We start from the raw sequence: 15,001 nt of genomic DNA on the forward strand, positions 1-15,001 counted from the left end.
TTGGCTATATTTAGATCTAAAACATCATAGTTATTTCGAATTTCAAACATTTCGGTTGAGCATCACTGAAGAGACATTATTTGTCGAAATGCGCATCTGGTGCATCAAAATTGGTACCGTATCAATATTACATAACATTGGAAACATTTAAATCCGCTAGTCTTAGAAATTTGTTTCACCTTGAAAATTAAAATATAGAGATTTTGTTTTGTTTGTTTTCAGTTTTATGTATATATATAGCGTATGATTATAACATGCCTTCATCTATCCATCTATATTGTATCTATATAATACTGTTGGGTGTATACAGGAATATGTTTTAGGTCCATAATGTAAACTAATTTTTAAACTCATTGTGTTATCCTGTGTAAATAAAGGGCATTATTATCATTAATCCGTGTATTAAACAGAGTAACGAAGATTAACGACGGTTACGCGACATAAGCATGCGCTTTACATTATACCTTCAGGATACTTTTATTTTTTAAACCCTAAAACGAGGAAATTCGAATTCGCTATCAAATATCTTTCTTTAAATGTAGTATAATTATGTCAAAGTCATATGTAATAATGAATCCTACATTGTGAAGTGTATGAGAAATCATCTTTCCTCATCCCACCATAGAATGTCCTTGTCTTATCTTGTTATTTACGTTTTGAAGAGGGTATGCTTTCTTCCATTGGAAATTTATCAATTTACCCCTTTAAATTTAGATTTGTAGATAAATCAGGTATACTTACCAGCAGCACACTAAATACATCAAACCCCAATACGCTGAAGTTCCGATGATTGATCCCGCTACCTCGAAAGCTAAATGTTTCATTTTGTTTTCCTGAGTTCAATTATTCACATCTATTGTATGATTTGAAAAACATAACGTATCACATATGTTTGATTTCTTTTAAAGATTCCACTTTCGGTTTTAACAATTCAAATATGTTTTTGATAATTTTATTTTTATAGTCGTAAGCTTTACGTATGCATGCTTTCTGTGTTGTATCATATGTTGCAATAATTCCATTGATTATATCTAAAACTTCGTATTTCAAATAATTATTGTAAAATCTACCAGAATTCAGTGTCGTAGAGAACTCCCAATGCATATTTTTCTATTGATATAAAAATCATTCTAAATCTATCTTATTTTTTAAAAGGGTGATATACATACCGCTATCTTTAATCTTGCAACCGGAAATATTGTCACACCAATGCGTATCACCGCTACAGTTACACTTTTCTTTACATTTATAGCCAAAGAATCCAAAAGGACAGGACTGACTGCAGTTTTCTCCATACGATCCTATGCAGTCTGAAAACCATTACAGAAAGTCTTATTTCTATTAATTATTTTAACCCGTTATGATAATGCAAAGTGAAGATAACGAACAGTGATCAATCTCATAACTCCTATAAGCAATACAAAATAGATAGTTGGACAAACACGGACCCCTGGACACACCAGAGGTGGGATCAGGTGCCTAGGAGGATATGATAGTAAACATTGTTATCACCTTTTACTTAGATATATTATTGTTGCCATATCGGGAGGAATATTAAGCATCTCAAGATACTCGTATTATCTTTAATTCCAGAAGAATATATTTGAACGGATTTTTTTAAATCATAGACTTATACTTCAGATATGATTGACACTATATAGAAAATAAACATTAATTACAGTTTAATTTGCGGAACAAAATATTCACGTTCACCTGACCCCGAAACAATTCTGTATTCATTGTTTGACATTATTGTAATATATCATCACACACGTAGGTTAAGGACACTAGTATTCAACAATCTCCATTGAAGTCAGCATTTCGCAAATTCTATAATCGTTATAACGATCTAGTTCGTGAATACATCCTATCATTGGGTCATATGCTGTATGCCGTGTTTCATACCGATTGTTAGGCCGTTCCTGACACACTGATTTTAAATACGGATAACTCCGTTTACCTGATAAAGATATATAATGTAGGGCTCACGGCGGGCGTGACCGGTCGACAGGGGATGTTTACTCCTCCTACGCACCTGATCCCACCTCTGGTGTGTCCAGGGGTTCGTGTCTGCCCAACTATCTGTTTTGTATTGCTTATAGGAGTTATGAGATTGATCACTGTTCGTTATCTTCACCTTTCATATATAGTATGTGAGTTTTAAAGTAAAATACGTGGGAAATTGTATATCATATACACGTATAATCATGCAAAAACAATCAATCAGTATGCTACAGTTCTCCATTTGTGACAAGTTACATCCTTTGTTTCACTTATGTGTCACCTAAATGGTAAATTTGCGTAACATATTAAACCTTTATTTAAGAAAAACGAAATGTTTAATGTATTTTTATTTAAATTCAAAATTATACACAGGTATGGAATGAACTCCTTATCCTCAATACTACTATAATCTTTTTTTTTGGCATTTGCTACGTATGTCATACATAGTCTAGAATACATTTACCAACTCGTTAAGAGTGTGCTACCTTATAGAGTTAAACAAACGCGAACAATGATCTCAAAGAAGGTTTTGACTCATTGATTTATTTTATGTTGTTCAATATCCCTCTCGAGAATATTTCAATCATATTCAGACGTCACTACTGCCGGTGAAGGACTGCAAACTTTAGGCCTATACTCGGCAATTACGGCCTTTGAGCAGGGAGGGATCTTTACCATGCCACACCTGCTGTGTCACGGGACCTAGAATTTCGTGATCTCACCTGAAGGTCCACTCCATTTAGTCGCCTCTTACGACAAGCAAGGGGTACTAAGTACCTATTCTAACCCGACTCCTCACGGGATAAGACGGTTTTGAATATCCAGAAAATGACAAACATGTATTGATGTAGAAACGTTAGTTTAATTCATATTGCTGGAATACAATTAGAATACGACAATTGATTTGCATGGACAAGTGAAGGTAACGACTAGTGATTAATCTCATGATTGTTATAAAGAAAATAGGAGAAGGGTGCACAAGAACCCTTTGGGATCACCAGCTACTTATACCCAGGCAATTGCAAATTATCTATGTACATGTATTGGTTGTGGTAGGGAAGAAACTTCAGATTTTAATACAGGATTCGGACCCGAAAAGTTTAAATGGATCTCTGATTCTTTGACCGAAATTTGATGTGGAAGTTCCACTTCGTATCAGCATGTTGATGATATTCTAACGAAGTGATCTAATAGGGTTATAATTACAAATGTAAACGTGTACGACATAATAAAGAAGCTTAGGCAAATGAAAGTTTACTAAAGGGTGGTATGCTTAATGTTTATGCTGTCAGAGAGAGCAAACTTGATTGTTATATTTTTGATTCTGAGATTAAAATTAACGAATACATTGTTTTAAGGAGGAAACGGTATGAAGAAGGTGTCCTTATATTTATAAAGGGTAAATGAACTGTAATGAACGGAAGCCGGTTAATATAAAAATTTCCGTATTCATAATAGACCTAAAAGGCTGTTGGACGAAATCAGTGTACGGTTGCCGATTATATCAGGTTTGTATTCCGCCTATTGTATGTAATGAAAGTTAAGGGATAGTAGTGGGAGTGTGGTAGAAGAGTAAATAAAATCAGCAAGCTCCCGACAGTGCTGCGCTTTCACTACGACCATTTAAAAGATCTTTCGCGCTGTTTTCCCGATTTTGGAAATTATATTCCGTTCTTATTACGAATTTATCCAACATGTTATTTGTCACGATCTTGCTAAGCTTCTTTTGAACGTGTTCAAAATAAATGTGTCGAAAATGTAAAGTAGAGCTTATCTATCATGAAAAAGTGTACAACATTAAAAGTTGGCCAAACTTGGACCTTTGGATATACATGTACCAGAGGCGGGCGCAAGTGCCTAAGAGGAGTAAGCATTCCCTTTTGACCAGCCACACCCACCGTGAGCCCTGTGTTTCGATGAGCAGAGTAATCTGCAGTTAAAATAAGTGTACAAGAACGGCCTAACAATAGGTATAGATAAAAAACGTCAGATAGTATTTGACCCGATGACAGATTCTATTAGCAAACTAGATAGTCAAAACGACCATAGAATTTGACTTTAAACGAGACCGTAGATACCCCAGTATAATCAACTTGTTTTTCAGTGGGTTGAAACTGATTATATGCAGAACAAGCTCTTGCGTATTGCTTGATTGATTGTATTGTGTTCAAGTCCCGCTCGAATATATTTCACTTATATGGAGAGGTCATCTATGCCATTGAAGGACTGTAAAGTCTGGGCCTCTGCTTGGAGCCTACAACCTTTGAGCAGGGAGGTATATTTATCGTGTCACATCAGCTGTGACACGGGATCTCGGTTTTTGTGGTCTCATCTAATCAGTTGAGATACATAAACACCACATTCATGTGATTGCGGAATATTGCTACATAAAGATGGGAAGTTGGCGATTGAGACGTTGAAATCATCCCGTTTGTCATTAAGCTGAGTTGTTAGTTTTTGTTACATGTAGTATCTATTTGCAATAAAATATTCAAGATTTTAATTACTCTATTTTGTTTCTATGGGATGTGTATGTCTCCTAAGATGTACAGATGTCACGATCGCCAAGTTTCAAGTGACATAAAATGATCTGAGCAAATTTCACTTTTTTTCTTTCAACCAAACTACACAAGAATAAAACTTACCTAGACAACCATGAACTTTGTGGCATGATTCAGTTGGCAAACAATCACATTTCTTTTTACATCCAAATCCATAAAATCCCTCCAAGCAGGTGGTATTACAGTCCACTCCAAATGATCCTATACATGCTGTTTACAAATGATTACGAAATATTAGATATTTTAATGCATGTGTACATAATAACGTTATATATTCTATTCGCTAAACTCAAGCAAAAAAGATATCAATTTAATGAATCTCAGGTGAGGTAAAAATAAAATAACACAGAGAAGCCATATGGAAATCAGTTGACAAAATAGAAAAGTGCTAACACAGTGAAGAGGTCTTAGCACAATAGAGAGGTGTTACATCTAGCATAAAGAAGTATTAAGATAACAGAGAAAATGTTACAACAATCGAGAATTATAGCATTTGAATAGTTCCAACACAATGGACAAGTCTTACCACACTTGAGAAGTATCCAGACAATAACTAAGTGTAAACGCAATACAGAAATGTTCACACAATGGAGATGTTTTCCGAACATGGATATGTTAACATACATATTATTATGTACATGTAACACGATGGTGGAGTGTTAAAACAATAGAGAAAGTCTTACTACAATCGAGAAGTATTCAGGTCTTCCAAGTCTGTTGGAATTCCCAGGGGCACGAATTGTGCTCCTTTGTTAGCTGACCTGTTTTTATATTCATATGAAGCAGAATTTATTCAAAAACTTCTACGTGAGAAGAAAAAATCTCTCGATGTGACCTTCAATTCGACTTTTAGATATATTGATGACGTTTTATCTATTAACAATGATAGGTTTCATTCATATGTCGATTTGATATATCCCTGTGAGCTCGAAATAAAGGACACCACAGAGTCGTCCACTTTTACTTCATACTTAGATATTTTATTGAAAGTAGACATTAACGCCAAACTGACAACTCAACTGTATGACAAACGGGATGATTTCAGCTTCTCCATCGTCAACTTCCCACATTTATGTAGCACTATTCCATTATCACCTGCATATGGTGTTTATATATCTCAACTGATTCGATATGCAAGAGCTTGTTCTGGGTATAGTCAGTTTTAAATCGAGGTAAGCTACTGACAAACAAGTTGATGGTACAGGGATTTCAACAGTCTCGATTGAAGTCAGCATTTCGCAAATTCTATGGTCGTTATAACGATCTACTTCGTCAATACAACCTCGCATTGGGTCAAATGCTGTCTGACGTGTTTCATACCGATTGTTAAGCCGTTCTTGGTACACTGATTTTGACTGCGGATAACTCCGTTTACCTGATCAGGATATGGGGCTCACGGCGGGTGTGACCGGTCAACATGGAATGCTTACTCCTCCTAGGCACCTGATCCCACCTCTGGTGTGTCCAGGGGTCCGTGTTTGCCCAACTATCTATTTTGTATTGCTTGTAGGATTTATGAGATTGATCACTGTTCGTTATCTTCACCTTGCATTCAGACAATAACTAAGTGTAAACGTAATAGAGAAGTGTTCACACACCATGGAAATATCTTTCAAAACATGGAGAAGTTCATGTCAAACTTTCTTTTAATTTTCGGTTGATATTTTTCTAACGTGCAACGTGTAGTAAACATTTCAAGTCCCTGCTTTTATTCCACAGTTTTCACCATATACAATGTTTATTTGAATCACTTATGGTAGCTTCATCCTCATCTGAATTATCAATTTTAGTGATTGATATTGGAAAATGTATCAACATTTATGTAAAACAGAATAATAAAAATCAAATTAGATATAAACTTATTAAAATGAGAAATTTTTAATATCAACAGTTAAGCAAGCCTGTTAATAACTGGATATGTATTAATTGTGGGTGTTATTGAAATAATTGTATAATAGACCTAGAGCTTTTTCTTTTCATTATAAATAATTAATTCACGCGCAAAGTTCAATTTAATAAAAAAAATTCGCAAAAATCTATGACACTATACATGTATATCTATACAAACGTCTGTGAATCACGATACAATGTTGTAGAAAATGTTAATGACGAATCAGTCCTAAAACCCAAGACACAATACAGCGATATTAAGGCAATCTCTTACCACAAATTGAGATGAAATCTCAACCGTTCTAATAACAACAAATACATACGTTCACAACTTCCTGAAACGTTTCTGTAATTCGAACAGCATTTCGTCTTTCCTCTAAAACTTGTAAATGAAATGAAATTTTATTATCAAACGTACCATGAAACAGGTACTATATATTATCACAATTCATAAAATGCCTTGGTGTATCTACATGTATCTAATCAGAATGCATGATTAAAGATTCAAATGCCACTTACTCATTAGTACAATACGCACTCTCTGTTTCATTTGTTGGAAGGCTGAAAAATCCCTTCAAAAGTGAATAGAAATACCATATCTTTAAAAACGTCACTACATACATTTTCATCGAAAGAAACTATCAAATATTTTCAAAGCAATATTTCCCTATACTCTTTACAAATATTTCCTTTTATACTATATGAAAATAGAATATTCGCTGGGGTAAGATCATAAATCCGTACTCTAGTGTACTATCCCCAAAGTATATCAGTTGATGGATCGATCACTTCCTGAACGGAGGGTAGTGAACTCTACTCTTCACAGTGTCTGACCTAAAAATTCAAATCATATAGAATCTCTCTGCATTAGAAACAAAATGACTTGTAATGAATACCTTTTCGTTGTAACCTTAAAATCCAAGGACACACCACAGGAGCTGGAAGTTATGGTACACTGTAATTGGCGATATTTCCCAGCTTGAGTGTTAATTTTACGAGACATTAGATCTCATTTGATTCATTTGATGTCAACAAGCGATTAGGTCTACATCATATTCGCACAAAACTTTACCCTTTTCTTTTGAAAGTTTTCAATAAGTTATTTTAGGAATTTAAGAAAGTCCATACATAGAATCTTCAACACCAGATTGCAGACCTAATTCTGTTATTATGAATGGTGTTCATCAAAGGTTCTTTAAGGTGACGTTACTCGCATGCAATTCATTGATCAAAACCATGCTTCAGTTTTAGACACATTTAATATTCCAGTCAATGTGTCGAATGAATATGAGTTACCGTACCTATACTGGATTCCTAAACTGCATAAAAACCCTTACAAACAAAGATACATTGCTGGATCCAGTAAGTGCTCTACCAACGCAGCTGTGTTAAGTAGGGCCATAGAAATATATCAGGAAAAAAGCATTAATAAACAGATCAATTTATGACAAATTCTGTAAACACAACCCTTTTATACAAAAACAATATGTATATATCATTAAGTGCATATTGACCTCTTATACATTTTTCACCAGACCGACAGCCTCAACATCAACTCTTTATCACGTGATCAAATATCAAGATAAAAACGTATCGTGTATGTATAAATCGTAGAATTGGCACGATATCCAGATATCAATGCAAGTTGAAGTTAAAATAACTTCAAAGCATATTAATTTCTTAATTTGAAAAGTGCTGAGAGCAAGTTTATTGTGGCTTGCAACATGTCTAATTTTTGCATTGAATATGCTAGATGAAGCGATTTTTGCACATACGAAGTTGAATCTAGCCTGAAAAACATATTTTCTGTTGAAGCCAGAACTTGCTCCCCTAACTTTCCTTTGGCACTGGAGTTCACATGTCACATAAATCAAACATCTTTCACTTAAAAACCTCGGGGTGTCGTGCCAATGATGATTTTTTTATGTACGGAAACCCTGTTTATGTAAATGAGTCCATTGTGAAAGTAACTATACGTGTAGATTAGGGGCGATATCAATATCACAATATAATATGGATATTACTTTAGCATGTATGCTAGATAAAGAAGAAATTGAAACTTTTTCAATATCAAAGAGAATTAATATAACCCATTTGACAGAAACTTTTACGCGATTGCAGTTTACCGTTTGACAGCGGTGGTAAATAACAAAACAATATTTTGACATTTCCAACCACAAAAGGACTGTAGATATGTACGTCATGACCTTCGTCATGACGTAATTTTCATTGTGACGTCGTGCAATGTGCCATTGCGGTAAAATATATTTATGTACAGCACTGGTATTTAAAATTTTATGGGGAAAGCCTTAACTCAACCGCGAAGCCCCTATCTTTGCTCCTCACGAAAATGTTAACAGCTGTCAAGGAGAAACTTCAAACTTACTGTGCGACTAAATATGTCAGAAGTGGTGTTAATCAAATGTGGATTCTAAAAAATTCTAAAGAACTTTTAGTAAACTTGAAATCACAGAATTTTCCCCAAATAAATAGCATTAAAACCTATGACTTTTCAACACTGTACACGACCATTCCTCACGATGAATTAAAGACTAGACTTTTTGACATCATAGACAGTTGCTTCTTTAACAAAAACGGAAATACTCATATCTAGTGATCAGTCATTCAAAAACTTACTTTGTTAAACACCACTCTGATTCCACGCACAAATACTCTGAAGTTGAAATAAAAAATATGCTAGAGTTCCTCATTGACAATATCTTCGTGGTCTTTGGTGATCAGGTCTTCCAACAGTCTGTTGGAATTCCCAGGGGCACGAATTGTGCTCCTTTGTTAGCTGACCTGTTTTTATATTCATATGAAGCAGAATTTATTCAAAAACTTCTACGTGAGAAGAAAAAATCTCTCGATGTGACCTTCAATTCGACTTTTAGATATATCGATGACGTTTTGTCTATTAACGATGATAGCTTTCATTCATATGTCGATTTGATATATCCCTGTGAGCTCGAAATAAAGGACACCACAGAGTCGTCTACTTCTGCTTCATACTTAGATATTTTATTGAAAGTAGACATTAACGCCAAACTGACAACTCAACTGTATGACAAACGGGATGATTTCAGCTTCTCCATCGTCAACTTCCCACATTTATGTAGCAATATTCCATTATCACCTGCATATGGTATTTATATATCTCAACCGATTCGATATGCAAGAGCTTGTTCTGGGTATAGTCAGTTTTTAAATCGAGGTAAGCTACTGACAAACAAGTTGATGGTACAGGGATTTCAACAGTCTCGATTGAAGTCAGCATTTCGCAAATTCTATGGTCGTTATAACGATCTACTTCGTCAATACAACCTCGCATTGGGTCAAATGCTGTCTGACGTGTTTCATACCGATTGTTAAGCCGTTCTTGGAACACTGATTTGACTGCGGATAACTTCGTTTACCTGATCAGGATATGGGGCTCACGGCGGGTGTGACCAGTCAACAGGGGATGCTTACTCCTCCTAGGCACCTGCTCCCACCTCTGGTGTGTCCAGGGGTTCGTGTTTGCCCAACTATCTATTTTTTATTGCTTGTAGGAGTTATGAAATTGATCAATGTTCGTTATCTTCACCTTGCATTGGTATTAATGTTAAAAGTAGAAAGCCTGTATTAATTTCCACTTGATATATTTGGATTTAATACATCTCCAATGAAAATATATATGTTGCCACCATTATAAAGATGTCAGACATGCATAAAGAGAGGTAAAGTAAAAATTTAAAAAAAAACCCGCACATTCTCTTTAAACAACATATTAAAAATACATAAAAGGAGGCTGAAATGACAAAATTTTAAACAAACTGCTACATTATGAATTTATATAAATAAATTCTGGATATCAGGGAAATCATCATTTGTATAACATACATACGAAAAGATACCAGCATAGGTGATATCGCCCATGGAAACATTGTTTTAAATATAAATAATCGATTAGATATAGTAATAATCTTTTTTCAATATCAAATAGATTCAAGACTAAACACTCCAAATCATTAATTTGCGGAAAGATGTGATGGTCTTCAACTGTACCCATCACATGATCTAAGAGTCTTGTACTTATCCAGAAGAGTTAGCTCCTAAATTTGACGACTATCATATATTTAATTAGTCAAATGCAATATTATTTCAACAAGTTGTTAATTCCCTTCCCTTTTTAGCAATTTATGCGGAGACTGAAAGTATCGAGATATTTGAAATAAATCATTACCACTCAATCGTTTAGTTTAAAGTACATTTCAAGCATAAATGTTATTGAGGATTCATTTTTAATGAGACGGGTCTAATCTATTTGCCTATCAAGTCTTTCTAAAGCACATTTCCCGACAAAATATTACTAATTGACGAACTAATTGTTGCAGTTCCATACTTACGATAAAACATTGTTTGCTATTGAAAACTAAACTATCTTAGCATCGTTTGGAAAAGCATGCCACTCTGTTAGACGAGTTCATTCCCAATCCTCGTTTTGTATCCTCGTCTTGCATGCCGTCTTGATACGTTTTGTTTCCCTGGTGATACGTTTCGTATCCACGTTGATACATTGTATAGAAAGAACAGATAAGACAACTTTACATATAACATTTACACTCTGGGTCTCTGTGATACTCAATCTAATGACAGTGACAGTGATCTTTACTGTACCTAGAAAAGGCATTATAATGAATTCATAAAGAATACTGCATTAGATATACCCAACCAGTTATCATTACGTGAATACACTTTCGTCATTTCAGTGAAGAACTACTATACAGGCAGCACAAGACATCCTCCATTGTATGTTTGTGAGTTTAGCAGAAAGAAATTTAGTTTCAATTTGTGAGAAATCATTGACATACATGTATTCATCCATATTGCAGAACTTGAAATAAATGTCTGGGCTGTTTATATTATGATGGAATATAAATATTGGAAGCATATGAATGTTTATACAATAAAAAGCGAAGCTGATTAAGAAGAATTTATTCCATGCTTATGTGTTACATTGTTTTCACATCCCCAGAAAACAAACAACATTTATATGTATTCTTTGTATTCAATTTTGTGATTTATCGGTTTTTGTGTCAAGTTAAAATTTGAAAGTTTTAAAGAGAAATTAAATAAATTGAGACAACATGTTTATTACTGACAAACTCAAAACATAGGGATAAGGACAATCTACGTTACCTCCATCATCCCCGATGAGATATGCTTTTCATCTCACCAATGCCACTCATGTGACCAATTGCAACCTGTTTTTATAAGTCGCTTCTTTTTAGGCAAGGTTCCACCAATTTCATCCAATTTGGGTATATAACATTTATGGACGAAAGGAGAACAAACATGAATTCCATGGACTCTGCCTTCTTCGGTTGGGGGGTTGGTTGTTCGTTCCTTTTACTTTGGTGTCGAATTTTTTCTGTCATATTCGGACGTCACTATTCGTAGGTAACGTACCACAAATCTATCCCTATGTTCAGCGCTTACGGCCGTAGCATTGATCGTTTTTTAATCCTCCAACGCCTGCTGCAACATGGGACCCCCAATTTTATGGTCATAGCCGAAAGACCTGTGCTTCTCACCTCAGAATGCCGAGCGTTTGGCGAAAGATGCTTATTCAGTATTCAATGCATTCATTAACTTTACCTTCTGTTTTGCTTATTATTGATATAATAGGCCATCATACCGTAGTTTCAGCGGGTGAAACGTCACAATAACACAAATTACGTTGTATGAGCGGTTTCAGTGGATGAAACGTCACAATGTCACAATTACGTTGTATGAGCGTCTTCACAGCGGCTGCCACGTAACTAATCTATTCACTCGCCATCTTCAATTTGCATGATTTGTAGCTTCCAATATCATTCGTAAGTTTCCTTCCGGTTGATGAGTAAAAAGTTTTACTTATATGTAGAACTAAGGTTTTATCATGCATGTTTACAAATATGTAAACAATTTCGTATGTTTATAAGTATGGAAACCACTAAGCATCATTATTCTACTGTTAAATTTTTATATGTTTACTAATATAGAAACAACTACATGTTTTATACTTATATAAACAACTAAGCATATAATTCGGGTTTTCTATCATATATATATATATATATATATATATATATATATATATATATATATATATCAGTATTTAAACATTTACATATATAAGTATCGTAGCATATTAATATTATAAATATAAACTTTGCGGTTTTATCGTTTTAGTTTATATAAACATGTATGTTAAAGTATAGATGCAGCTATACATCAAATCCAGGTATATTATAAGTACATGTATATGCAAATATACATAAAATTCAGGTATGTTATTATACATATGTATTTTGTAAACTTCTCTTTTTATGACAAACATTTAGATGCAATGTCGCAGTTTGTGTGTATGCAGGCCTGCTACATACTATTATATTTAATATATGTAAGCTTGTTGGATGTATGCGATTTGTGATTTTGCATCTATTCTGTATTTTCATTAATTAATTAAATCTATATGTTTTGTAATTAAGTATACCACTTCTTATGGTTAATATTTTATCTGTCATACAATTTTAACATAAGTACTAACTCACCACTTATTACATTATGCATCTTCAGTTTTATACACATAATACAATCTATCGAATAAGAATTATGGAGCCATGTCGTGCTACGAACTGGATCCAGTTACAGAAACATGGTACAGGGTCTGAGGAGTAGCACCTGACGACGACCTCGAAATTCTTGCCTAATGACGATCTCAAAATTGTTGTCTGGCATAATTCTATAATTTATGATTAACAAAGTAATAACTAGTGGAACTCTATTATCAAAAGTTTCTTTGGCGACCCTACCCTAATTCTTTTCTGTATATATTTTAGTTATTTCACATGTATATACATACCTACATCCCTATTACTATTACCTGTTACTAATATTACTAATTATGTAATAATTATGGTATATTTATTTCGGTGTATCTTGATTTATTTGGACGAAGGACGGAGACTCGTGCGATTACTAATTATTACCTCCTATTAGAATCCAAATAAATAAAAAAATATTTTAAATATTTAATTTTATATTTACTTATTAAATTTTTTTTTAATTTTAATTTACTTATTGAATAAATTAAATATATAAATAAAAAATATAATTTATTATAAATAAAAAATATTTTAATTATTTAATTTTAATTTACTTATCATATTTTTTTTAATTTTAATTCATTGAATAAATTAAGTAAAAATTATTATTAAAATTATTATATAAATAAAAAATATAATAGTTTTTTTCTTTTTATTTAGTTTTGTAAAATATAAGTTACTTCTTTATTTCATTATGATTTATGACATACGACCACATGTATGTGTCCGGCCATCAAAAGACAGTACCGCAGTCATCAGACTAGTTGGAACACGATGGTCCTGATTTATTTTTATTTATTTATTTTTAAAACCATGGGACAACGCATACGTCCCATACGGAGCATATGTATATTCCTACAACACACTTCAACTTCACTATGTTGGTGCATTTTGGAGGTGTTGGAGGGTGAGGCTGGATCGCAATGAGATGGATAGTATTATGGCAGATAATACAGTCACCAATCGGTTAACGATATATAGTTAACCAATCCTACGAATATCAAACAAACAGAAATGGGATAGCGAAGTAGCGCTATCCTGTTACACAATCATAGAATGTGCAAGATGATTACATTAAACGAGAATGTTGAAAGCAATACGAGCAGTAACTGACGGCAAATAAATATATTTCAAAAAATCATAGAATCAGGGTAAATCTGAAAGAATGAACCCGTCAAGTTAGCAGAAAATTTCGATTCATGAATCATTGTCATCGTGTCAGTACTTTCGACTCGTAATATTCGATGTGCATTGACCCCGGAGGTCACCAGTTCGGAAAAAAGGGAAGAGAAGCACTCAACACGTGTCAGATTTGAAAAAATGTAATAGAAAATTCAATATCAAAATTTCATTTGAGTGGCACATTTGCGTAATCATTATTTTCTTACATTAAGAGTACTTCTTGCCATTCATGAAACGATGCAATATTTTAAAACAAAAGAAACGTGTAGTTACTCGTGTCAGTTTCCGTCTTTATATATGACCTCGGCCTCAACAACCCGATTCTGTTCTGCAATCATCGTTCTAATGACCTTGTATATGTAAATGGAGATTTATACGAAATGCTCTTTGTATGTATGCTCTTAAACAACATCCCATTGTTCATTTTGCTGAATTTTTCTTGAAATCTTGGGGACTATATTAGTTATACCGAGAGGTGATATTTATTCGATAATTGAATAGTTGTAAAATACCGTCAGCTACAGCTTCTATTGCTTTGAAACCCCTGTTATATCAACTTGCTTTTCAAAGCCTGTCTCCATTTAGAATTCATCATACATAGAACAAGATATTGCGTATCGAATCAGTTGAGAGATTTAAACAACATACAATGTATTCAGGTAATAATGGAATATTGTTTCATCAATATGGAAATTTGGCGATAAGACTAAATCATCCTATGTGTCATAAAGT

General features: G+C 33.8%; 1 protein-coding gene across 2 annotated transcripts; it reads right to left on the reverse strand.

Moving 5' to 3' along the window:
• Positions 1–222: 222 nt before the first annotated feature.
• On the reverse strand, positions 223–8,700 carry LOC130047060 (multiple epidermal growth factor-like domains protein 6). Of its 2 annotated transcripts, XR_008796130.1 has the most exons (6): positions 7,200–8,700; positions 6,975–7,027; positions 6,779–6,837; positions 4,650–4,775; positions 1,170–1,310; positions 223–853 (listed from the first exon to the last, which is right to left on the reverse strand). XR_008796130.1 is itself a non-coding variant. In XM_056141259.1 (5 exons), exons 1-5 carry the CDS (start codon positions 7,082–7,084, stop codon positions 840–842), a joined length of 450 nt encoding a protein of 149 aa, XP_055997234.1. In that variant the 5' UTR covers positions 7,085–8,700; the 3' UTR covers positions 223–839. The 2 variants fall into 2 exon arrangements, 1 of the variants encoding a protein (XP_055997234.1); XM_056141259.1 differs by having other exon boundaries at positions 6,975–8,700.
• Positions 8,701–15,001: the final 6,301 nt, after the last annotated feature.

Source organism: Ostrea edulis, chromosome 6 (genome assembly GCF_947568905.1).
Source record: "Ostrea edulis chromosome 6, xbOstEdul1.1, whole genome shotgun sequence".
Lineage (NCBI taxonomy): Eukaryota > Metazoa > Mollusca > Bivalvia > Ostreida > Ostreidae > Ostrea > Ostrea edulis.